At 46.9% G+C, this 27,269-nt stretch overlaps 1 protein-coding gene across 2 annotated transcripts in view; it reads right to left on the bottom strand.

Annotated features, from left to right (window-relative positions):
* The window catches only part of DOCK1 (dedicator of cytokinesis 1), a 491,527-nt gene that overhangs the window by 60,974 nt on the left and 403,284 nt on the right, over positions 1-27,269 (bottom strand). For both annotated transcript variants that reach the window (XM_032314015.1, XM_032314016.1), the window contains exons 32-35: positions 24,058-24,116; positions 13,431-13,579; positions 2,828-2,913; positions 2,485-2,641 (exon numbers count right to left, since the gene is read on the bottom strand). In XM_032314015.1, coding sequence (XP_032169906.1) covers positions 2,485-2,641; positions 2,828-2,913; positions 13,431-13,579; positions 24,058-24,116 — 451 coding nt within the window. The remainder of the gene's footprint in view (positions 1-2,484; positions 2,642-2,827; positions 2,914-13,430; positions 13,580-24,057; positions 24,117-27,269) is intronic.

The following is a 27,269-nucleotide window of genomic DNA, read 5'->3' as shown; positions in this document are numbered from 1 at the left end:
TAGCCTCCAGGTGACTATAAAAGCAAACTTAGCAGTAGGCCAGATCTCAGGGACAGAAGCCAGAAGCACATAATACTCACAGTTGCCTAAGACCCTTATGACATCCACGTACTTATTTAGATCTTTCAAGCTCACTGATTCCTTCCTTGGCTCTGGCCAGTCTACCAATGAGACCAAAGAAAGGGGCACCTGGGTGGCTCAGTCATTAAGCATTCTGCCTTCAGCTCAGGTCATGATCCGAGGTCCTGGGATCGAGCCCTCTGTCGGACTCCCTTCTCGGTGGGAGGCCTGTTTCTCCCTCTCCCACTCCCCCTGTTTGTATTCCCTCTCTCGCTGTCTTGCCTCTCTATCAACAAACAAACAAACAAACAAACAAATAAATAAATAAATAAATAAGGTCTTTAAAAAACAAAAAGAGACCAAAGACATTCTTTATTCCATTACAGTGTTCTGGATTTCTAGCATTTCTTTTTGGTTCTTTCTTAGAGTTTCCATCTTTTTGCTTGTATTACTTCAACATTTTTGCATAAGGTCCACTTTTTCCATTAGAGCTCTTCACATACTAATCATAGTTCTTTTAAATTCCCAGGCTTAAAATTCCAAAACTTGGGCCATATCCGAGCCTAGCTCTGATGATTGCTCTCTCTTTTCAAACTGTGTTTTCTGCCTTTAGTATGCCTTGTAATTTCAGGTTGCCAGCAGACACAATGCACTAGGTAAGAGGCATCTAAGCTAGTCCTGGCCCTAGGGATGGTTTCTGTTCCACTGAGCTGTCATTCACTGGATTCTCTTGCCTCTCCAGTCTGGGGGGCAGCAGTTTTCCCTGCAGATCTGAAAGACAGAACTAAGAAGATTTGTTGATTTTTGGTTTTTCAGCTTTTTTCTTATGGTGAAGAGTCCAAGCTCCTTTTAAACCGGAAACCAGAAGTCCTCCATATTTGGATGTTTAGGGAAAAGAAAACTTGCTACAGATGGTATTTATCATTAGTGAGAACTGGCTGCCTATCCACAGAAGGCAGGGGCTGAGGTGGCCCATGAGCCTTCAGTTTCCAGTTTCTCACGCAAAGTACAAATTCAGTATTGACAATAAACTGGATGGAAGGTGGAAATATGTTTTTAAACCTATCACATCTCTGGTGGTTTTCTAAAGAATGAAGGATGGGTCATATTCCTCTTGGCACAAAAGTCCACTTCCACGAGCTCAAAGTGCCTACAAGTCCATTCCAGTGGAGGTGGACAGTATGAAGTGAGGGCAGAACATCCACATGTCATCTAACGACCAGATGGTGATATACAAGCTCCTGAGAAGTGAAGTAGGCAGCCCGAAGCAGGAATATGCTTTCTCACATTCTTGCCTTGGGACAGGCAGGGGCGATAAAAACAAACCCTCTGAGGGCCAAGAGTCTGCTTTTCTGGCTCCTTCTGGGAGTGACAGAGGAGGATGAGGCAGAGAGGGGCAGAGAGCTTTGGAGGGAGATATAGGAGTCACGTGGTTCCTGACAGTGACGAGGCTGGCCAACCACTCCCTGCAGCTGAGCTTGTCATCAAGCTTCCTGAAAGTGCACTGCCCCGAGCTCTGCACCACCGCTAAGCCAGGAAGGGGGTGTCTGTAGGGCCTGGCCATGTCACAGTGATAGCAGGTGTGCAAGAGGGCTGTGGATGGCAGCGGCCACATTGACCCAAGCCCCTGCTCTCCAAGAGGCCATGAGCTAGTTCCTCGAGGCTGCTGTAGCAAATCATCATAATCCTGGTGGCTTAAAATGACATATATTCTCTCACAGTTCTGGAGGCCAGAGTTGGAAATCCAGGCATCACCAGGGCCATACTCCCTCTAAAGGCTCCAGGCAAGAATCCCACCCAGCCACTCCTCACTTTTGGGGACTCCAAGAGCCCCTTGGCTGGTAATTATATCACTGCAGTCTCTACCTGTACCTTCATGTGGTCTTCTGTGCATCTCCTTTTGTCTCTTATAAGGATGCTTGTTATTGGATTTAGGGTCCCAACTGGATAGTAATTCAGGACAATCTCATCTTGTGACCCTTAACTAAATCACATCTGTAAGGAGGCTTTTGGCCCAAGTACGGTCACAGGTTCTGAGGATTGGGAGCTGGACCCATCTCTTGGGGGCCACCTCTCAACCCACAACAGGGCATGTTTGCAATCTCCTAATGACGAAGCCCTAGACACCTGTCATCAACGAGGGTGCTACCTGGCAACAAAACAGTTTGGCTGATCATTCTCAGCCCCAGGAAGAACCACCTGGAAACCCCCAGGGGTGATGATTCTGCAGACTTGTTTACAGTGGAGCAGCAGGACTCATCTTCATTTGCCCTTCCCCACAGCAGACGAGGAAATGAGCGAAGGAGGCTGAGTTCCCCCCACAAAAGGCTCCAAGGCCAGCTGCCATGAGGCCTTTGAACTTTCTGGTCCAGTTTCTGGCTCCCTGTGAAGACTGGAAATTTAATTAACTCGCATTTCACTCACCAGCACGTTGACAGTGCAGCTCATGCGATTTTCTTTGTTCTCATCATGCATGATGGTTCTGTAATCCAGAAGTCTTTCCATCAGGCGCACAACGAGTTTGACGAAAGTTTCTCCTGTTTTGGCGAGGTATTTGTGCTTCCTGCAGTGCTCCAAGAGGCTGAAAAATAATTATGCACACCTTGTTAATCACGCTCAGAAAAGGAAAGTTGACTGAGGTGCAATTTAAAATATTTTCCATTATTAACACATTTTAATTATTTCTGGGCTACAAAGTTCATTGTAGTCTAATTACAGTCTCTCTGTCTCTGTTCTGACATAAATCCTACTGTTAATCAACACTTACATTTTATCAAATAACACTTTGTACTGTTCATCTCCTCGGCCTCCTTCTACTTCATGATCCAGCTTGGTGATGATCTCATTTTCAAACTATAATTAAACACAGGAAGTGTAAATAATTAGCATGGTGGATATTTCCTTTTAAAACTGAGCATCAGTAGTACGTGAATCGGTGAGAGATCGTCATCAGACAGTTAGTTACCCTAAGCCTTTGAAGCCTGACTTCATTGAAGAGTTGTCATCCTGGAGCCCTGGAGATGTCTGACGATCCCCTGTCACGGGAGGACCCTTTCATGTCCTCCCCTGGTTAACTGAGTTAATAAACATGTATATTCTGATAGCAGAAGCAAGAACTAAAGAAAGACAGACGAGGGAACCACAGGAAAAACAACCAAGGAGCAGTAGGAAACAGCGTCTCAAACTTCATCTCTGCGAACAAGTAACATTGAAAATAGCTCAGTGGTTCCTGGAAAGGAACAGATGGCATTTCACTTGCCAGCAGAGAGTTCCCTGCAATCGCAAAACATCCAAGAGGCCACTTCACTGCCATTCCTTGATGGATCTAAGGAAACAGCTCACTTTGGTTGAAAAAAAAAGTCACAAAACACAGGAGGGACAAAGTCTCTAAAAGACCAGCAGACGTCTCAAGAGGGTCCATCTGCAGGCCTTCTCCTTGAACACCCCAAAGCTTCCCATTAGAATTCCAGAGCACAGCCGTGGGCAAGGATCCCCAGAACTGTCTCTTGGACCCAAACTCTGTCTCGTGGAGTTTTTAAGAAAACTCTAAATTCTGGAGAGGTACAAATCTCCAGGCTGTTTTCACAGGGGTCATGAACCTTGGGCTGACCAGGCCGGAAGTAACTACCTCACTAATGACAGATCTGAGCCCATCCTTGCTGCTCAGTCCCCTACCCTTGGCAGAGTTCAGGGCCCACTCCTATGGGATTCTCCACAGTTGATCTCCATGTTCAGGGGCCCCGATATTACCCACTGACTTGGGTCAGGGAGGAAGGAAGCCTAGGAGAAAGTTCCCACAGAGTGGGAAAATCCACACCAAACTGAAAGAAGGCAAGTGTAGGAGGAATTGAGGGAAACAGCTAAATTCAGGATTCAGAAAGCAAGAACACTCTGTATGTAGGCAGGGGTCTCTAGAAGCACCTTAGTTTTATTTTTTAAAGATTTTAGGTGGGTATTGTGGAGGGCACGTATTACACAGAGCTGGGTGTGGTGCATAAACAATGAATTCTGGAACACTGAAAAGAAATTTTAAAAAATGAATAAAAATTTTTACAAAATGATTTTAGGTGTTTACTTAAGAGACAGCATGCACGAGCAGGGGGGAAGTGGGGAAGGGCCAAGGAAAAGGAAGCAGCAGACTCGCTGCCAAGCAGGGAGCCCAACATGGGGTTCAGTCCCAGGACCCTAGGATCATGACCTGAGCTGAAGGGAGACACTTAACCCACTGAGCCACCTATGTGCCCCTAGGATCCCCTTAAAATACATGCTCAGGCAATGCCTTCCCAGGGAAGAATCTCCAAGTCTCCCACGGATACTAGGATCCTGTAGTTATTTAAGCTGTGCGACAGAAAGAACTTCCGTCTCTCTGGGTCTCTTCTAGAACAGTCTGTGGTGGTGTTTAACGGCATGAAGGTGCGATGTGCACAAGGACCTTTGGGGGATCCGTAATGCATTGGAGCTGGGGAGGGCTTCACAGGTCAGCAGGGGCACAGTGCCGCAGGTTGCTAAGACACAGCCAGATGCCTCCCAAGCCAAGGGCTGGACACACTCATATGACAATGGCTGGCAACAGGGGCTGCAGGCATCTGGTCCGCGCTGGGCACTCGGGGTGCTGTTGCCACTCTGGGGGGCAGCTGACTGTGGCCCCTGTGAGGCAGAAGGCAAGGGGTCTGGGGAGACTCACATAGGCACAGGGCTGCCTGACCTTGATCGGGACTTGCTGCCTGCAGCCACAATTTTATCACAGTGCAGATGAAGTGGAGGCTTAAATGGGACTCAAGAGGTGTATTGATTCCTGCTTGACATCAAGGACTCGGCCGCATCACGGAACCCAGACCTCGGTGCATATCCTGCGGTTCCCTCCTTGATCTTCCCTGCTGTCTCCTCCCCAAGTAAACACCCTCTGTTTGATTCTGTTTGGCCTGAAAGGTTCAGGGATTTTAGGAACATAGATAAAAAGGCAGCTCTAGTGAAGAAGAAAAAAGCTTGTTTTATTGTTTTTACCTGAAGCCTCATGATAACGACTCTCCTGTAAAATAACCACCTTTTGATACTAACCCACTAGTACTCTGTTCTATTCAGTCAAGAGTTCTGCAAAAGGTGGGCCTTTTGGGAATCAACTATGAGGCAGATCAGCTGCCATTAGCCCAAACACTGATGCTTCAGGCCAGTCCCATTTCCCGGAGGGGACCATGATGGGACACCACAGAGATTTTGGAGAATGCTGGTTCTTCAAGACAAATAATTGAGGTACAAAATAAGGCTCAACTTCATTAAAACACACGACTGCATGCCGCACATGTTTAATGAGCATACAATGAGGAAGGCACAGAGAATGCAGGAAAACGGGCTTTATCCTAACGTGGACCAACACATGCAGGCATTTCCACTCTCCATCCCTAGTTAAACGGGTGTATTGGAACTTGGAGTCTACTTTATGGAAATGGCATGTCTCCTCTGCTTGCGTGTAAACGTAGCTGTCACAAACAAGGGCAATAAGGAACACCAGCTCTTTAAGTGTGCTGCTTATCAGATTTGACTGATGAATTTAATGTTTCCTAAAATGAGCGGATGAATGATAAGTAAATCAGGAGAACACAGCTGATTCTAATTTTACTAACCTCTAAACCAAGTAATTTGCACAAACACCTGGCAACCCTATTCTGTTTATCAGCAAGGATTCAATACCCCAGGATCTGCAGCCAGCCTCTCATTCCAGGGTCTGCATTGTTTTTTACAGAATATACCGGAATCAATTTGTGAGTGTGCTGCGAACCGTGATCATCATCAGAACTCAACGATCCTGTCCAAATAAACGAGAGAAAGCCCATTTGCTGATTGAGCAGAGCTGGTTGTATTAAAAAGTTTGTTGATTATAGGACTCAAATGCACACTGTCTAACGTGCAGCAGGGTTCTCGACGGTTAGGTTAAAATTAGCAAGGGTTTACTGCGTTGCTTAAAAGGTGGCAGAGGCTCACTCACGTGATAAGCAAAATCATTACAGTTCTTCTCTTTCAGAAATCACCAGTAGCGCTACAAGAATGTCCACAGGTGTCCAACTTAAAATACCAACCAGAGCATCCCTAAGCATCTGATACCATTGGCCTTCCAAGAATATGGAACGGAGTCCACGTGTAAGTGGAGGGCTTTCTGGAAGGCTGCTGTGAAGCCAAATGTGGCAGAGCAGGGGGCTACGCTCACAGGGGTATTGACAGTGTTGTTAATTCAATTAACTTTGAAAGTGATGACTGCTTTCGATGCTCAACACTACAGTTATCCACAGGTTATTGGCTCCGATTTGAGGGATCATAGGGTGAAAGAGCTCAGTAGTGGATAATCCAAAAGCCAAGTCTATTTGATTGAGAATGCTTCATTTTTCTTGGGAGCCAGACTGACCATTCCCGGCCTAATGCGCTTATAAATGTTTAGAACCAGGCCTGCATTTTCCAAGCATCCAGGAACACATTTATAAAAGAGATCAGAGCTTATGTCAGAGCAAGGAAGGGAGCTGGATGGACCCCGATGGAAGGGTTTGCACAGATGGTTCACCACATCGATAAAGTGCTCGGAGGTTATCAAGAATGGGGTGAAATCTAAAATCTAGGCACAGGGTCTTCTACATGCATTTGCAGAAGTGCTTCTTGACTTTCATACAAATAAGCTTTAGTGAAAGTGCTCTTCATCCAACTCTGCTCTGCCTTCTGTTGTTGTTCAAGAAAATGTGCTCACAGGTGCCGCAGGGGAGGGTTATGATTCGTGAGCACGCCCTGGTCTCAGAGAGCTCCAACGAATCAGATTCTCAATTTCTGACCTTCCAGAAGGAACCGGGCCAATCCATTAGGACTGCAGAGCCATGTCTCTTCTCATTAGTGTGAGCAGGAGGGGCGGGCAGGAGAACATCACTGAATCGTACCAGTGGGGAAAGCAGGGCCGAGGGACAAAGGAGCCAGCATGCTGGGCAGGGAGCAGCCTGGCACGCCCACACTCTCAGGGCTCTGTGCTCATGTGACATCTTAGAAGCCACTGAGTCCCCCCAGCCTGTCACAGCCTTTAATCCCTGTGCTCAGACACACGAATATTTTTATGTATATTGCATTCCTCTTGCTTAACCGCTCTGTAAACTTAATTACACAGTTAATCTCCCAGACGCCATATCTCACATTCTAAAATCCCCACATCCTTCCAAATCCAACAAGAAGGCTATTCACTGACCTTGAAGCTTCTGCCTAGAGCCCAAGAGCCCCAAGGCTGGGGAACTGTCCACTGCCTGGTTGGCTGGGAATGGCTCAGACAGGTACAGCTGCTCCCCATGTCCACACCCTACACACACACTGACAAGTGACTTTTGGGCGGTATTCAATGACCCTGGACCCCAGGAACATGCTCTTAGAGTGCGTCCTGTTTGATTTGGCTAAAAGACATACAGAAGTGTGGGCATCTCTCTGCTGGAGGGCTTGTAAGAACAGAATTCAAGGTAATCAGAACTCTTAAATTCAAGGGCTTTCATTTCCATGATCTCTCAAAGACTCTTAGGTCTGGGATTCAATGAAATAAAAGCCTAGTTCTTGTGCTGTACGTTCCCTTTCAGGGTCCAAAACAATAAAATCAAGTAGTATTTTGAAATCGAAAGCAAAAATAAGCCAACAAACAAAATCCCAAAGAATTAAAGAATAAGCAGGATAAAATCACCACCAAAATCACATCCACAGGCTAGTGCAAACTATCCTGCTCGCCCACCAAGTGGCAGAAGCTGCCAACATCCTCTTAGGTCACTCAAGAGTTCCCAGCATGGGCCGTAGAAAGAGATTATTGAAACAGCACCTCAAAAACATCGAAGATGCCAAGATTACTCATGTTCTAATAGTGTTACAACGAAACAGGAATTTCCGGAAGTTGTGGAACATTTTACTGACCGTCACAAAGATGACAGAAAATAGCTCCATGATTGAAAACATGATTTTGCTGTAGGGACTTTTCCATTCCATTTTTATTAATGGTATACAGCCCGGACGGTCACTGGCCACATTTCCCAGCTGTTAATTCTGTTTTTCCCAAAGACATAACAAATGGAATTCTTTAAAAAGGTGCCAGGAGGGAACTTAAAAGTATGTTTTGTTTTGTTTTTTATGAAGCAAAATCCAGTGAGGCTGAGACTTGGAGCATTACTGGTCTTGAAGGGGGATGTTGGTGACCCAGGGGAGAGGTCAGTTTCAGGCCCGTGAAGGTTGGTCTCGCAGTAATGTGGTCCAGCGGGTGCACACGGACGATGCAAGGGACCCAAAGATGCCGGTGCCTCCAGACCCTGACACATTAGCAGAGCAGATCCTGAAGTCGTCCCATGTCGGAGCTTTTCTTTGAAAAAAGTCAAATCCAGGACTGGGGTCAGCCAGGGGGCGGGTGGGCATGGGGGACAGGGAACCCTCTGTCGGGATGACTTGAGAAGGGGGCAAGTGGCAAGGAGAGAGAACAGAAAATGCATCCTCCAGGGCTAATGGGCAGAGGAGGAGCAGGAGAGGGGGACCACGGAGGAGAACGGACGTGGCATCCACAGCATAAAAGATTCTTAGGAAGGGCGAGAAGAGCCAGAACTGCTGTGAGCTGGCCTTCGCAGGGCTTCTTCAGCACCTGTGAAGGTCTGCCCAGCACAAACAGTATCAAGGGGACAAAAGGCACTGCCCGAGGCCCTGGAAAGCATGTCCCAGACCAGCAGGAGGACAAAGCACCTGAAAGGTAACTCCATGCGTCCCCACCCCACAGCCAGGTGAACCCATCCAGTGGCTGCACCCGGGAGAGGCAGGGACAACGACAGGGACACGTCTCTTCTGGATGAAGAGTCATGCTCTTTCTTGGAGAAGGAGAGGAAAGAAGTAGACTTTTGGGGAAATGTATGTGTAAGAACATTCTCATGCAAGTCCTCCACTGCAGCAGAAGAGCACAGGAGCTGCAGCTCTGGGGAACTGGAGAAAAGCATCTGGAACGCAGGCTTTGGCCAGATGCAGTCTTATCTTGAGTAAAACGGCAGGTCCTTCTGTGTCCAGAGGGTTCACTGTTGACTCCAGCGGGAAGAGCACACTACCCCCGCAGACAGAATGCACACCTCACCGAGGACAGCCCATTAACAGACCCACTCAGAAAGACACAGCACACTTAAAAAAAATAAATAAATAAGCAACAAAACAGGTTCAAAACACGTATGTTCTGTAAAAACGAAAAACCCTAATGCCTTCCCACACTTCATTAGGTTTGCGCATCTGCTCTAAAAGTGAAGCCAATTTAAGCCCTTGTTGATGTGACTAATAAGGTTAGGTAATTGGATTGGTGGCGGATTAGTGACACAGCCGCCAGCCAGCCCCAACCGGGAAGCTCCTGGGATGGAGGCGGGGCTGCCTGTGCTCCGCTGTTCTGTGCGCGCGCCCCCTCGTGGCAAGAGCCCGACACCCCCAGCGAGGCCAGAGGGCACACCTAGTGCCTCAGGAAGAGGAGGCGCCCCGAGGAGATGAGGGCTGACCTGAGACTGGGAAAGAGTTCGACAAGATAGAAGAAGTCAAGAGACAGATGCTGGGGTCCGGAAGAGGCCTGGCCGAGGGCCCAAGAGAAGCTGCTGCCGTGCTGGAGATGAGACACAGGAAGGACGCACGAGTCACCGCAACCCACCCGGAGGCCAGAAGACCAAACAAAGACAAGACGACTGAAACCTGCACCCTCAAACCAAATGAGGAGGAGCCTGACAAAAATGGGGATGACAGGAGAGCAGGTCTAGGAAGGATGATACTGTGTGTGACACCGGGCCCGGGAGGCCGAGAGAGATCAAGAGAAAAAATAAATGGAGGCATCACAAGAGAAAAGGAGACTGGTCTTTCCCCAGTTCCTAAGATGGGGTTAATAGAGCAGAGAGATTTTATTGATTTTTTTTTTTCCTCTCACAAGTTTGTTTTTCTGCTTTTAAAAACCTTTGGCCTTGGGGCGCCTGGGTGGCTCAGTGGGTTAAATGTCTGCCTTCGGCTCAGGTCATGATCCCAGGTCCTGGGATCGAGCCCAGCATCAGGCTCTCTGCTCAGCGGGGAGCCCGCTTCTCCCTCTGCCTCTTCCTCTCTCTCTCTCTCTCTCTCTTTCTCTCTCTCTATTGCTCATGAATAAAAAAAATAAATAAAATGTTAAAAAACAAAACAAAACAAAATGTTGGCATGTCCTACCCTTTGTCTTTGAATGTACGAGTAGATGACAACACAGATGAATGAACAGTCGATGATCACTGACCAAAAAATCCAAGTAGCGGACCACCCTCAGCCTGGTGGCAGGATCTGGGGACCTGTGTCTTCAGGTTGATGCTTTTGTTCACATATATCCTAGCGGGACATGTTTTAGGGACGTGAAACTGTTTGTGGAATAGAATTAAATGTGCAGAACTACTTCTTGGTATCACACAGACAGTTCGGCTTTCTGGAATGAGGTCTCCTGATACGAGACCGTTTTTGAACCCACCACTGGGGGCAGCGTTGAGAACAGAGGGAGAAACAGCAGGACTCTCCTTCATCAACTTCCTGCCCTTTAGGGAGGAGCCAGAGACCCTGCGAGTTGGAGAAATGAACCCCTGCCACAGGCGACTGTGTGAGATGTTTTAAAGCTGCAGCAATAAGAACCACAAGAATGGAAGGGAGAAGAGGAACAACTCAGAAGCCAAATTCTCCTTCACGCCTGGTCCTTGTTCCAACTGCTCCTGACCTTAGTTTGGCCCCAAAGTTGGCTTTGAAGAATTACAAATGATGCAGCGTTTTAAAGGCCTTTGATCTTAGTTTTCTGGGCTCAGAACACTTACCATATGAACACAGTTTTCTCCTTTATCTGATTCTTTTTTTAAAAAGATTTATTTATTTATTTGAGAGAGTGAGAGCACAAGAGAGTGTGGGCATGCGAGCACAGGTGGGGGTTAGGGGAAGGGGGCAGAGGGACAGGGACGGGGAGAGACTCCTTGACAGACTCCTCACTCAGTGTGGAGCCCAGCGCAGGGCTCAGTTTCACAACCCTGACAGCACGACCTGAGCGGAAATCCAGAGTTGGATGCTTAACAGACTGAGCCATCTGGGCGCTCCTACCTGATTCTTTAATAGCATTTTTTCATAAGGTCCTTCTTTGGGGCTTAATCCATATAAAATTCAAAAAGTCAGATGTATTTTCAGACTAGGAAAAGGCGTTTTAAACTCCAAATCCTACTTCTGGTAGGTTGGCAATGAGCTGGACCATGACTTAGTGCCAGCGGCAGTGGAGATGGGTCAAATCTTACGGCAACAACGCCCACAAAAAAACTGGCAATGTCAAAACTTACAAAAATATTTTGAATTGGCAATTCCATTTCTGAGAATGCATACGAGGAAAACTTTCCAAAGAAAGTCAAGCTATATACATGCACGTGTTCACTGCACATTTACTCACAGTCGTTAGACGTGCAAGCCACCGAAATGCTCAGCGAGAGGGATGGGTACGAGAAGATTACCCATTTCATTTTATGAAATGTTATGCCATCATAAAAATCATGGTTACCACGATGTAATCAAGAAAGATGTCTGTGATAGATTGCCAAACAAAGAGAACCCCCAAAATTTGGACAATGTTTACAACATTACATTACATGTGTACCAAGACTGATTGCAAACCAGAGGAATAAAAATAGCTGTTCTTTTAAAACAATCTCTTTAATTTTTATAGATAAATAAGTGCAAGGAAGCCCTCTTCCCTTACGCAAATAAAGAGAGAACCAAAGAAAGGGGGTAAGAAGCAAAGGGAGGGAGGGAAGGAGGTGGCGGGTGGGCGGGGGGTCTCACGGGTCTGCTTTATTCCCTTTTACACAACATCCCTTTGGAGTTGGTTCCATTCTGTACCAACGTTACGGCCTGAATCAAAGACCAAGGACGTCTGGTCATCTGCTGGAGAACCAGGTGGTCCGGGGAGTCACAGTCTCCCGACCTCGGTGGGGGCAAACCCAACTGTTTCTCACAGCGCAGAGGTTCTTTTAGGCTTTGATCTGTTTCTGGCTCTAGAAAATACCAAAATTATTCTTCCTGACTACCACCTTCATGCCACAATAACGAGGACCGACCAGTGGAAATCTATAAACAATGCACAATCGAAGAACCAAACAGCATCAAGGGGAGAAGGAACATCTACTCTTTAAATAAGAGATCCGGGTGGCTCAGTGGGTTAAGCCTCTGCCTTCGGCTCGGGTCATGATCTCAGGGTCCTGGGATCGAGCCCCGCATCGGGCTCTCTGCTCAGCAGGGAGTCTGCCTCCCTCTCTCTCTCTGCCTGCCTCTCTGCCTACTTGTGATCTCTGTCAAATAAATAAAATTTTTTTAAAAAAATAAATAAAAATAAATAAATAACTAAATAAATAAGAGATCCCACAACAATCATGCTATTCTAGGGCAGTTTTGGTTTCCTTCCAATATAGGAGTTTTTTCCTTAATATTTCTCAAAAATCCATGTGAAATGGATACTCACGTACTTGAATTATTATAATATTTAAGCAAAGGTTGCTTTCCGTAGGGAGGACCCACTACCACTTGGCTCTTCTCGTGCATGTGAGTGTGTTACCCGACAGCGAATATGTAAACACATACTTCTCTTCATGGAATCCAGGGAAGATTTATTTAATCTTCCAACATAAATATTCAGATTTTGTCTTCCCTATTGATACCATATGTTCTGAGCACGGCACACGGACTTTCTTCGAGGAGCTCTTATCAGTTCTGCTGCACAGGTAAAGACCAAGACCCAGGTGAGAGGAAAAGCAAAGACGTTTTTGACTTGAAAATCACACACGTTGGCAAGAAGCAGCCAGTCTGACAGAGGGCGGTAACATCTGGTTAAACATCTGGAGGGTACGTACCAAGGGGGAAGAGACTTTTATCCAGGGTTGAATGTGTAGTAAATCTAGTTAAAATAAGTAAAAGCTAATAATAATTGGAAATATTTCTCCCTAAAGAAGAGGACAAAGGATGATAGGCTTCTTCAAAAAGGGAAGGCCTAGGGTTTTTCTCTTTTAAACTGTAGGGAGGGGCGCCTGGGTGGATCAGTGGGTTGATGCCTCTGCCTTCAGCTCAGGTCATGATCTCAGGGTCCTGAGATCGAGCCCCGCGTCGGGCTCTCTGCTCAGCAGGGAGCCTGCTTCCCCCCCCACCTCTCTGCCTGCCTCTCTGCTTCCTTGTGATTTGTCTGTCAAATAAATAAATAAAATCTTTAAACTGTAGGGAATTGGGTTTTCATGTTCAACATCTTTATCTCCAGAGCCACTTAAAACGCCCTTTTCAAGGTTTTCAGCCTTGTGTGACTTCTCCCCAAGTCTCTTACCGCACACCTACATGTATGCCCTTACCATCTGGAAGCTTCGCGTCGAATGGAATTCACACTGCATCATATCGAAGAAGATAGGGATGGTGGCTTTGCGCAGTTCTGTCTCAGGAATTAGCGTCATTTCTAATATCGGGCCGACCATTTCTGGAATGAACTTTATCTTGTGTTGACCTTAAATACAGAAAGGCATTATTCAGAATTTTTTCTTTTTAAAGGATTTTAAATGAGCTTTGATGGACCAAACTGAACACAGATCAGTTTGACTTTGAAAGCTGAGATATTAGAACATGCAACCATTTCTCATCCGGAAGAATTTTCAATGTGTTCAGCTTTTAGCATATGAAGTGGACTGCAGGGGCTCCTTGGTGGCTCAGTCAGTTAAGTATCTGACTCTTGATTTCAGCTCAGGTCGTGATCTCAGGGTCCTGGGACTGAGTCCCACATCAGGCTCTGTCCTCAGCATGGAGTCTGCTTGTCCTTCTTCCCCAGCTCCTCCCCTGCTCACTTTCTCTCTTTCTCTCTCTCAAATAAACAAATAAAATCTTAAAATAGAAAAAACAAGTGGACTGTATTTGAAATGTTGTAAAGGAAGCTATTAAAATATCCATCCAGTGTAAAATCTGTAGTCATGACTTACGTGTTACATAAGATAAATGCTATTTCACAATCAGACAACTTTATCACAAAAATCAAGGACATCAGCGGGGCTCTACAGCAGGGCTGGGAGACAGCATACCTGGGATCTCAGTGGTGCCATTTTGTTATGAACAGTCACAACTTATCCAGAGTTAATCTATCTTACTCATCTTTCTGCACAATCAGAAAAGAGAATGGATCCTCTAAAGAATTTAGTTTAGTTTTTTTTTAGTTACTCAGCTAATAAGGATTCCTGTAAAGGAAGCCATAAAATAAATCTGGCTATAATAAATAGCCACACTTAACAAAGTTCATAACCCTCCTAATAAACTTAAATTAATCGATTTCTAAAATTTACATTAAGTGGACACATATATAAAATGTAACCTCCAATAAGGAATCTGAATAAAATGAAAATCTTATTTTCCACTTTTACTAAATATGCGGTATTTGGACGAAGGCTATAAAAACGGGATTCTCATCACTTCCTCAAATGCTTAATGTCTCTGACAGGCATGTAACTGTGGCAAAGCATTCTCTTAAAAATGCTATTATACTCAGTCTCTCAGGTGACACTTGTCTTGTGTTATGCCGAAAAGATGTCAGAGCCCGTGTTTCAGAAAACAGATGATAGTGACACCAAGTCGTTCATCAATACAATTTGAGTGTCACGGAGAACTCGGTGTGTCGCGGACAGCTTTTACTGTTCCAAGCTGGCAGCGACATTTAGAAATGGCAGGAGCAAGTGGTCGTAGATGCAAGGATTGGAAAAATAGGTTATAAGAATGACAGTTTTCTAATTTTCCATTATTGACTTTCCTGCCCTTTAGTACGGGAACCCGCCAGGGGCCAGTGCTGAGCTCTACCTATAGTGATAACCCCGGGGATTTAACCTCGCGAACAAATGGTCCTCACGGTGAGCAAGGCTTGGGTGTTCTCCAGGAATCATCTTTTCTTTCTTGTTTTTCCTTTTTCTCTCTCTCTCTCTCTCTCTTTTTTTTTTTTTTTTTGCATTTGCATTATGGATTTCCCCTGGAGCATATCTTGCTCAAATTTAATGATGAACTCAGGTTTGAAATCAATGAGGATCAAGGTGACTCTTGCAGTGTAGACTTCAAGAAAAAGAGGATTCACTTTTTTTTCCCCCTTTGAGCCAAAGGAAGAACAAGGTAATTATCAGATCACTGTAAGAACGCTTTACCTCGGGTCACCTTGCCAATCCCCTAGTTACAACTCCCAGATTCTTTAAAACCCACCAAGCGTCTCTCTTCTAGTTACAAAACATGGCGCCGACCCATTCCGTCTGGACACCGGGCCATGCTCTCTCTGGCGGGGGAAGGTCTCACGCAGCAGCCTCTCCCTGGGTGAGAGATGATCTCAGCAAACACGGGGGTCCAAAAATCCGGGACATTAAACCCAGTCTTACCCCAGGAAAATCTCCAGGTACACACAGGTAGACTGAGCAAAAATGTCCACTATCCAGGCAAACTGAGGACCATCGATGCAGGCTTTAAGGAAAGCACCTAATTTGTCCAGTCCCCAGCATCAACCATGAAGGGAACCCCCAGTTGAAAACTATTCCAGACAAACCCAGCCCATCGGGATCTTGCCGCAGGCACGCTGGCTCTGGGGGCACCGGCCCCGCCGGCTGGCCCACCGTGTGTAATAAACAAATCGGAAGTGGAGGCGGCGTGGGCCGAGGGGAAAGCAGGTGCTCCGGCGCTGCTTCCCAGAGCAGCTTTGATAAATAACTGAAAAGCTCGGGAAGGAGGCACATCCCTCCTGCCCCCTCCTTTCTCTGGGAGAGAGTGTACTTTTGATTTCTCCTTTCAGACTCAACATGTGACAGGTTTGGGAGGGGAGAAACACCCGCTCTGTCCCACGGGGCAACGCCGTGTTTGCAGTCCTTGCTCTGAAGCTCTGCTCGGAGGGGAGATCCGAGATGTTCATCTCAATGTACCACACATATGACCGCAAGGACTCAGGGTAGAAAGTCTCGTGGAGCATTCGGCTTGTTAAAATCAAAAACAAATGGAGACCAGCGTCAAACATTCTCCGAGCGGACAAAACCAGTTCAGTCCTACAAGCAAAACTTCATTTAGCTGATTTTGCAAGGCTAACTTGACCTGAGGTGTTTCGTGCTTCTGCCTCTGGAAATCATAGGCATACACATACACAAACACAAACAAAAAGAAAACATTTTCCAATGACTGACATGAGATAACCACGAACCAATTCCCCCTCATTTAAGAGAATTCTAAAATTATAACTGATCACTAATATTATAACCAATAAACAGTCCATGCTTTCTCACGACAAAAGCTGCTTCCTAACATATACCTCTGAGCCTCCCCCCACGTACTGGTCTGAGGGCTCTCGGCCTGCTAATTGTCTCCTTGGTGTGTGCACAATAAACCTTTACTGATACTACTTCGGTGACTCCCTCATTTTGCTTCTGGGATTGGTGACCTTTTGAAAGGCTCAAGGCCCCATCGTGCGATAGGTGACTAATTTTAAGATGATAAATATACCTGACTTCCATTTTTATTTTGTTGGCAGAGCTGGCTAGATCGAGCTGCCAATATGTTCCCAAACCTGAGCCCATTAGAAAAAAAAGGCTGTGTAGAAAATAGGTTGTGTACATTCTGGGGAACTGAGACGTGCTGTCATAAACTTCTAGAGCGGGGGCCTTGGCAGTGACACTTGGGGCAGGCTCCAACACCTGAGTTCGCAGTAGGAAAGAGCCAGGCAGCCTGACGTGACCCCATGGAACCATTCTTAGCTCTTTTGATGGGCTGCTCGGGGCAGATCCTTTGGGCAACTGATACTTCTTATTATGTTTTTAATTTTCCCAAAATAATGCAATTATTTTACAAGCAAGGAAAGCAATCATGTTGGTTGATGGTTATTTCTTGCTGTTACCAGATTCCTACCCTTCACTGACCAAGGCCATGATACATTTGACCTTTTGGCAGCCTCTCAGGCCAGAGTCAAGGTTCCTGGCTGAAAAGCGGCAGAACGCAGATCTTGCGCTTTCATCCCCGTATTCAAATCAGCCACTGCCAGGAGGCAACGGGACATCTGCTCTCCTAACTGCATCCTTTACCTTGCAAATCAGAAGATCTCCTGCTTGACTCAGCCTGTTTGGAGCATAATGACAGATAATGTCAAGGGAACCAACTGCTCCAAAACAGCTTTAAAGACCCGATTTCCACCTAAGGGGGCGTCCTCAGAAGGTCGAACCTTTCTCAGAGCCTGAAAGTGGTGTCACAAAGCAGCTCACACTACCCCGGGCCCTTTATACCTTCCTTCACGACAACCCTGGAGATGGGGCCAGTTGCAAATGGTGGCCAGTCTCAGGGACCTGAGAGATGACTAGGAACAAAATTTTTATAAGAAGAAAGAAAAGTCAGAAAGGCAGCTGCATCCATCAGTCAGGCCAGTCATGGCTTGAGCTGAGTTCTGGAGCCTTCCATTGCCAGGCAGTGACCCTTCGGTGACCCTCACAAAAGGGAAGGTCCTGGGGAGCACTAAAGGGCCAGGGTGGGTGGAGTTGGGGAAAAAATTATTTATCAAGCAAGAAAAAAGCAGTTTATTTATCTTTTTCCTTTCTTTTTCTTTTCTTTTCTTTCTTTTTTTTAAGATTTTTTAATTTATTTTTGTTTGAGAGAAAAAGAGAGAGAGACCGCATGCGCATGAGCAGGGGGTGGGGCAGAGAGGGAAAGCAGACTCCCCACTGAGCAGGGAGCTGGATGCGGGACTCAATCCGAGGACCCTGGGATCATGACCTGAGCTGAAGGCAGACGCTTTACCTTTCTGGGTGGATGTCTCTAGTTATCCTAAATGATGCACCAGGTATCAAGCCATTTCCTTAAGTACTGTCATTGGAAATCATACCTAAAATTCTCTTTTGGGGGGAAACACACAACTTACAGTGTGTACTTGGGAAAAGAAACTGAACAATTCACAAGAGGGTGATGCCCCTCTCTTGGGAAGGGTGAGTGTGTTGAGAGACGGCCCGGAGGCTCACATGCAGGGGCGGGGAGGCAGGTAAGCCTACAGCACCTGCTAGGTGGTTGCTGGCAGCTAGGAGGGCCCTGGATTCCCCCTCGGCCAGCAGACAGCGATTCCCTCCATGCCACTCTCTAAACGTCCCTTGTTCTGTGCTCTCTACTGGGGCTGCGTCTGGTCCCTTGCTTACATTGAGTTCCGCAGGGCAAATGACAAATGCATCTGTCAGAACATGATCAATTAAAATGAATCATGGATGGCCCCCCTCCCTGTTCTAGAAGCCTTGGCATTTCATTATTGAGATCATCATACATATCTAAGGAATTATGGAGCGTCAGGATTGGAAGGCTCTTGAAAACTTCGGTCCAACCTCTCTATCTTACAGCCTAGAAAACAGATGGAAGCCCAGAAAGACTGGGTCATGGGGGAGGCCACACGGCCAGGTAGAGGCAAGGCAGGAAGAAATCTCTGGTAGGATTCAAGTCTTCACTTGGAGCCAGGGCTCCTCCTCTCTTCCCGGGGAAGCGGGGTGGGGTGAAGGGGGGGCAGTTGGCAGGAAGATCCAGGACAGGACAAGGCCTGGGAAGGCACAGTTTGGGAGATGCAGGAAGCCCTTGGACAGCCTGGAGCTGTAACTCAGCTTCTGGGCATTGAAGCTGCTGCAGGAAAGTCCCTTCCAATGACCCATCAAAGAGCTTCCTTAAGGGGTGCTCAAGTGCCTGAGCCCCGAACAGCATGCCGGCTGCAGGTTCCGAGCAGATGGAGCCATTCCGACGGGCTCATCATCAGCTCCTGAGAGCTTTTGTGCTGGAATCTGATCCCTGAGAACCCAGCTGCTGCCTCACTCTAAACCAGACTTCTTAATTTCTATGTTATTAGCATTATCCATAGAATATCTTATAGCTTTTTCCCCAAGGCCTTTTGCATTTATTTTTCGTGTAACACCCATTTGAAAAAGACTCCATCCTTCATACAGACAGGTGGACAAAGGGTATTTGGAAATTCTAACTTTTCCTATAGAAGTGATAGGGCCTGCCTTTACACATGTTTGCTGACATCCGGGCACTCAAGAAGGATGAGCCAGCAACCCCCTGTGAGGAAATCTGGCTCAGGCTGAAAACAAGGGGCCATGAACTTGCTGACTGCAAAGCTGGACTACAGGCGAGGTCCCCAAACCCTGACCCCGTGTGCTCGGAGGGACCTCAGGAGAGCGATGGAGTCCAGGTCCCCACCTTCAGGAAAAAACCATCATGTTCCATGTTTATCATCCTGCTGCATTCTTCCCAAGGAACAGAGATATGTCAGGGGATCTTTCTGGCTAAGGTCTCTAGCCTCGGCACAGACAGCGGGAGTCTATTCAAGAACAGAGCAACGTGGGATGCAACTGAGCTGCTCCAGTCTTGGGGGAACAAATTTAACCCGGGTGCTATGGGGAAACTAGAGGGAGAGGCGCACAGACACCTGCCTCCTTGGAGAGGAGAACAGAGTCACTGGGGAGAGCAGGGAGGGGTGGCCTCTGCAGCCGTTTTGGGCTTCATGGGCCAAAGTAAACAAAACGAACATTTCATATGGGAAATGCCACAGAAGTGACAGGACCCTCCGCAGGACCCTCCGTGAGGCTGAAGAAAGGCACCTGGATGCCTCGGCACCAAGCCAGCTGACAGTGGAGAACAGGTGCTGGGAAGAGTTTCATCTCCCAGCAACTGGAAATAGAACTACCATATGATCCAAACTAGAAAACTCCTAGAGTTTTCATCTAGGAGAGAGGCGGGTCCATTGAGGACCCATTCAAGATGGTGACAGGACGCCCAATTACCAGTTCTTTATTCCTTACCTAACTGAATTACATGGCATAGTGACTAACATTTTAACAGCGAATCCCATGTTACTTTCATTAATAAAATTTTACTGGGGCTCCTCCGTGGGTCAGTTGGTTAAGCGTCTGCCTTTAGCTCAGGTCATGATCCTGGGGTCCTGGGATCAAGCCCCGCATCAGGCTCCCTGCTTGGCGGGGAGTATCTTTCTCCCTCTCTGACACCCCCACCCCGTTCATGCTCTCACTCACTCTTTCCCTCTCAAATGAGTAAATTTTAAAAATCTTTGAAAACTGTTTTATTATATTCTTTTTTCTTTTTATTGTTTACCCTCAGAAGAACACTTAAGATGAGATCTACCCTCTTAACAAATTTTTAAGTGCAGGACACAGTATTGTTAACTCTGGGTGTTATGTTGTATAGCAGATCTCTAGAACTGTTTCATCTTGCATAACTGACAGTTGGTACCTTTGACCAAACCTCTCCGTTCCCTCCGGCTCCCCTCAGCCCTGCCTCTGGCCACCATCATTCTACTCACGGCTTCTGAGAGGATAACTCTTCAGAAACTCATATAAGTGGACTCTTTTTGCATTTGGCAAGATTTCGTTTTTACTAAAAAAATAAAGCTGAATAAAATTCCATTGAAGATGCACATGCCACATTTTCTTTATCCATTCAGCCGTCGCTGGGCACTTAGGTTATTTCCATTTCTCGGCTATTGTGAATAATGCTGCCATGAACACGAGTGTGCAAATACCTCATCAAGATCCTGATTTCAATCCATTTGGATGCACCCCCAGAAGGGAGACGGCTGGACCATATGGTAGTTCTATTTTTAACTTTTGAGAAACCTCCATGCTGTTTGCCACACTCCCACCAATCCTGTGCAAGTGTTCAAACTTCTGTAAATCCTGGCTGACACTTGTTATCTTCGGCTTTTTTCATAATAGCCATCCTAACAGGTGTGAGGGGACATCTCACTGGGGTTTTGATTTGCATTTCCTTGATGGTCAGTGATGCTGTGTACCTTTTCATACCTACTGGTCATTTGCATTTTTCCCTTGGAGAAATGTCAGTTCAAGTCCTTGGTCCGTTTTTAAATTGGTGGGGGGTTTTTTTTGCTATTAAGTTGTAAGTTTTCCCAATACATTTTGGAAACTAACCCTTTAGCAGATCTATGGTTTGCAACTGTTCTCTCTCATTCCACAGAGTGTCTTTCATTTTGCTGATTGCTGCCTTTACTGTGCAGGAGCTTTTGAGTTTGACGTAGTCCTGCTTGTCTATTTTTGCTTTTGCTGTCATTTCCGAGAAATCATCGCCAAGACCAGTATCAAGAAGCTTTTCTCCTACGGTTTCTTTTAGAGTTTTAAGGTTTGGAGTCTGTGTTTAAGTTTTTAGTCCACTATGAGTTGGTTTTGGGGTATGATGTTAGCCAACGGTCCAGCTTCTTCCCTTTGCATGTGGACACCCAGTTTTCCCAACACCATTTATCAAAGTGGTGACCCTTTCCCCACTGTGTATTCTCAGGTCTCTTGTCTAAGGTCAGGGGACTGCATACGTGCAGGTTTAGGTCTGGGCTCTCTTTCCTGTCCTGTTGGTCTCTGTGTCTGCCTAGAATACTAGAGTATTCTGACTCCTGCAGCTTCATCACATATTCTGAAGTCAGGAGGTATGCTGCCTCCACTTTTGTTCTTTGTCAGGACTGCTTTGGTGACTTAGGGTCTTTTGTGGTTCCATATGAGTTTAGGAATCTTATTTTTTAATGTCTGTGAAAAACGCCACTGGAATTTTGATGGAGATAGCATTGAGCCTACAGACTGCTTGGGGTAATATGGACATTTTAACACTATCAAGTCTTACAATCTACAAAGATGAGGTGTCTTTATATTTATTTGTTTCTTCCTTCATTTCTGTCATTGACCTTTTTGTACCTTTCACTGTTTAGGTCTTTCACCTCCTTGTTTTAAGTTTATTTTTAGTATTTTGCTCATTTTGACACTACTGGAAATGGGATTATTTTCTTAATTTCCTTTCCAGATAGTTGTTAGTACATAGAAATGCAACTGGTTTTCCTATGCTGCAAGTTTTCTTAATCTGTTAGTTCTAATAGCATTTTTGATGGAGTCTTTAGAGTTTTCTATATAAACGATTATGCCTTCTATAAACAGATAATTTCACTTCTTCCTTTGTGATCTCGATGGATTTTATTGCTTTTTCTTGCCTAATAGCTTTGGCTGGGACTTCCCGTACTATGCTGAATAGGAACAAGAGAGTGGGCCCCCTTGTGTTCCAGATCTAACAGGAAAAGCTTTCAGTTCTTCACTCCTGAGTATCTTCGGTGTGGGGTTGTCCTATGTGGCCTTTGTCATGTTAAGGTACATTACTTCCACACCCAGTTTGTTGAGTTTCTAACATGAAAGGGTATTAAATTTCATCAAATGCTTTTTCTCTGTCTATTGAAATAATCATAAGACTTTTATACTCCAATCTGTAAAGGCAGTGTATCACTTTTGTTAGCGTGTGTATGCAGAACCATCCTCGTATCCCAAGGAAAAATCCCACTTGATCATGGGGTATGATCCCATTGATGTGCTGCAGATTTAGTTTGCTAGTATTTTCTGGTGGATTTTTACATCTATGTTCATGACAGACAGTGGCCTATAGTTTCCTTTTCTTGTACTGTCTTTATCTGGCTTCATTATCAGGGTAAAGCTTGCTTCATAAAATGCGCTGGGAAGTGTTCCCTTCTCTTCGATGTTCTGAAAGAGTCTGAGAAGGACTGGCATTAGTTCTTCAAATGTTGGGTAGAATTCATCACTGAAGCTATCCAGTCCTAGGCTTTTCTTTGTTGGTAAGTTTTCAATTGCTGATTACATGTCATCTGTCTGTTCAGATTGTCTGTCTCTTCATAATCCAGTCTTGGTAGGCTGCATGTTTCTAGGAATTTGTCCATTTCCTCAAGGTTGACTGATGAATAATCATTCATAGTAGCCTCTTTTGACCCTTTTTATTCTATAGTATTGATTGTAATGGTTCTGTTTCCATTTCTGATTTTATTTACTTACGTCTCCTCTGTTCTTAGTTAATCTAGCTAAAGGTTGGTCAATTTTGTTTATCTTTTCAAAAAACGAACTCTAGTTGTGTTGAATTTTCTATTGATTTTTTTCATTCTCGATTTCATTTATTTCTGCTCTAAACTTTATTATTTTCTTCCCTTTGCTGACTTTAGGCTTTGTACTTTTTATAGTTCCTGGAGGTGTAAGGTTAGGTTGTTTATATTTACTGATCAAGGCAACATTATAGACCAAATGGACCTAACAGACACCTAGAACATTCCACTCAGAAGCAAAAGAATCACAGTTTTCTCAAGGGCACACGGAGTGTCCCTCAGATATGTCACATCTTAGGTCATAAAACATTTCTTAACAAATTTAAGGAGACTGAAGTCATACCAACAACCATGGAATGAAATCAGAAATCAAAAACAAAAGGAAAACTAGAAAATTCACAAACAGAGGAAATTAAAAAGCCTGTTCTTGAATAACCAATGGGTCAAAGACATCAAATGGGAAATCAGAAAATACCTTGAGACAAATGAAAATGAAAACAAAATCTACGAAAATGCCCGAGATGCAGCAAAAGCAGTAGTAAGAGGGAAGTTTGTAGTGACACACACCTACATTAATTTCTCATCTGAGCACACGGAGCCCCTAGTGTGTTCTCAGTGTGCGAGCATGTCCTACTGTCACCACCGGGTGGCAGTGTACCTACACACCGCGTCGGGTTTGGAGCAGGCCAAAAAAACCCCTTTGAGGGTAAAATGTGATCAACTGAATTCAGTAAGCAGTGGGTCTTGTGCGGTGGGATGAGCCACCCGGTCACCTGCTCTGATGCCTGGACGCGGGGTGAATGTTAGTGAGGCCCGGAAGCAAGAAATTTCAAGGCAGAGCCGTGTTCACCTGACACAGGGGCACTCTTACTGATTTTTCCATTTGCCCCACGGTTCAGAGTTTCTTCCTATGTCTTACTTACCGAAAACAACTACTGCAAAGGTAGCAATCGCTCTCTGAGATAGAGACGCAATCCAGACTTTCAAGACTCCCCGGCACTGACAGCCAGGGCCGATGTCATTGCCCACCACAGTTTCAGGAGAGTCACCGCGGTTCCCCAGAAATCCCAGCTACTCACCGAGATTGTACCACATGTCTCTGATTTCGAAGCCGATCTGCCTCCTCATATCTCCATACCTGGGAACCGAGGACAAGGGAAATGCTGAGTCACTCTTTTGAGCATTTGGAAATCAGACTTAGATTATTTTTAAGTGAAACGAAAGTCTCCCAGCATGGAGACAAACAAAGAGAGGATCAAAGCTTCTCTTGCCACCAAAGGGAAATGAAGGAGGAAGAATCCAGCCAAGGGAGTCTCACCTACCCATCCCAGCCCCCCAACCGCTGATTATGTAACTCCCCCCCCCCACCCTGCAGGGAACTTGGGCGAAGTCAGGGAGGGTAAGGAAGGCATTTTCCTTCTTCAGTCTCTAATGGCAAGAGGACGACCTGGGTCCCTGGCCTGAGGGGAAGCTTGTTTTCAGAGCCTGCTCTCAGCATCCGAACCCTGCAGACACCAAAAGACATCCTCCAGCCCCGCTCACAAAACCAGCTCTCACAGGTTACAATTAAGCCCCAGAGTGGACAATCAGAGCAGGGAAGGCCTCTTTCAAATACCTCCCACCCTTCCTTAGCACTTTCCGTGTAAGGAAGCGCTCTGCACCAAAAGATGTCAACAAACATTCCTGTTTTTGTATATCAGGGAAAAGAAATGTTAATTTTCCTCCCACCGGGTCAGCAGAGGAGGTGTGCCTTTCATGAGTAAACAGAATTTGATGCTTCAGAAGATAAACGTTTATTAGTTTGTGAGCAATTTCACTTTTTCCTTTATTGCCTAAGGAAGGAACTGATTATATTAAAAATAATAATTTGCGCAATTATCGTACAGGATTACAGTTTAGCAGCTGCTAGGTCATCAAGCTGCTCTGTTCGTCCTCACGTCAGCTCACATGGAAAGGGAAGCGGCTGTTCACAGATGACCTGGTTGGGGCTCTCGAGGCAAAACGCCTCCCGGTCAACCCACAGCCATCCAGGGCTGCCACCGTAGAGGAGTCTCCAGGGCCCTACGCACCCAGCTGTCACTTTCGGCAGGAGAGGTGTGCGGACCTCCTGCTCTCCACCCGAGAGGAGTGCCGACGTGGGTGAGAGACGGAGGGCCTGGGGAATGCAGCCAGCGCCAGCGCCACAGGGAGGAGACGCCTGTCCACTGTCAGCAAAGCTACTGGACCCAGCCAAGGGGGGACAGGAGAGCAGGCTCCACTGTCTAACTGGCACCCCACATGGCCCACGGTCCATACGATCGAAGCCCCCTTCAGTTGTACACCCTTCCTGGCCTTGGGGGTCCAGTTTCCCGACTCCCATCTGGCTCATGCATAAATGACAGAGGCCCCCAGCGGCCGCTACAGCCCGGGGCCGGGAGAGGATACAGCCCAGAGGCTCCTGGCAACCACCAGGGAGACACAGGGCGCAGCACAGAGCCACGCTCACACCCAGTGCTGGTGCTCGCCGTGCAGGTGGGCGAGTCGCGCCTCGGCGGAGTGGGCATGTGCTGAGCCAGGGGAGCTCCAGGTCACAGGCCCGACCCCCAGGGCCTGCCAGCACATGTTCAGATCCCAGCCTACGGAGCCGGAGCAGAGCCGGCCTGAGCACCGCCCCTCCCCCCGCCCCCGACCAATGGAGGTGGTGGGAGCTGGTCACAGCAGCTGGCCTGCCACAGACTGACTCAAGCTTTAAATACTCTTCCAACGGCTGAGTGATTCCTTCTGGTTCTGGAATAATCTCTCACAAAAAAGAAGGATGGCTAAAATGCTAGGTGGTGTGGGTCCTTGCGGAGTGACCCAATGTCTGGTGTCCTGCAGTGATGTGTCGTTTCCCCGGAGCTGGGGTGGACACCTGGAGACCAGGAGGCCCACGTGGAGAGGGAAGCCTCACCACTCCTGCCTCTCCCTGGACACCCTCTCTCCTTGTGGGGTTGGCAGAGGATGACATGCTCGTGGATGTCCGATGCACATTTCCCAGTGACACTAATCTGTCCTGGATGTGGAAAATGACACGTCCTCCCAGGATTGGAGGACGGGGGATGGGCGGTCAACAAAGACCTGAGAGCACAGCCCTCGCTAGGTCCAGGCCTGCTGTGGCAAGGGGCTAAAATGCTGTTTTCATACTCAAATAAGACAAAGGTACTCAGAGCCAGAACAAAGGTAACAAGGGGAACAAGGCGCTGGAAGGTGAGGGGCAGGGCTGACTCTCTGGCAGAGAGACTGATCTTTTCTTTAGTTTTTATAAGAAGGCAGCTTTGATGAATCTATACGCATCTCAGCATAATCCCCCAATCCAGTTACGGCTGCCACCAGACCTCAGGAGGGACTCCCGAACCGTTCATACCTTCCTCCTGGGGAGGAGAGAGCAGCCGTGATGCGGAGTGCGGGGACCCGGGCTCCTTACACAGCCACGGGCTCCCAGGGCTGGTGGCAGCCTTACGGAGCACAGCCAAGTTCAACTCTGACAACTGACATTTGAGGAGGGAACGGAAGCGGTCCCAGAGGGAGAAGCCCAAGGACCTGGCCGAGTCACAGGCAAGGAGAGAAGAAAGAGAACCCGATCTTCAGAACCCAAGGTCCGTGCTCAGCCCCGTGGCACACATCTCGAAGCCTGGCAAGTCCGGACCTCCATGACGCCACGGCACAGCGCTGTGTCACTCTCTCAAAGGGCCCTGGTCTCATCTGACTCAGGTAACAAGACTACCAGGTGAGCAGAGAGAAGCTGCCGAGGCCCTCTTTCCACTGAGGAAGCAGATTCCCAGAGCTGAACCACTGCGCCTGACCCCACAAGGATACAGTAGCAGAAGCAGAGTCACCTGGCGCATCCCATCACGCCCCACCCACCACACACACAAGTCAGAGCGCACCTGAAGGCTGCCAAGGGGGCCGCTGAGGAGGCAAGCTTCCCACAGCCAAAGCTGTAGTCCACATCCAGCCCCGGAACTCTGGGCTAAAATAGCATATGAATCTGGTCTCTGGGGCCTTATCTCAGCTCCTGGTTTTATGAATCTTCATCCCAAAAAGCAGAAAACCCATGTCCACCACAGATAGCTCAGGCCTGGGGATAAGCCTTGACCTGCGCCTAAATCTAAGCACTCTGGGCCAGTGACCTGGGCGCTCTGACCCTCAGTCTCCTCATCTGTAGTACTGGAATAATGATGTATGATGTTCCATCTCCCCGAGTTTCTGAGAATGAGAGACATGACGTCCTTGTATGTCCTAGAGAGCACTCAAGCCAGGCTAGCTGCTTCCT

Source organism: Mustela erminea, chromosome 14 (genome assembly GCF_009829155.1).
Source record: "Mustela erminea isolate mMusErm1 chromosome 14, mMusErm1.Pri, whole genome shotgun sequence".
Lineage (NCBI taxonomy): Eukaryota > Metazoa > Chordata > Mammalia > Carnivora > Mustelidae > Mustela > Mustela erminea.
The sequence above is the reverse complement of the archived record's forward strand: the minus strand, read 5'-3'. Positions and strand labels throughout refer to the sequence as shown.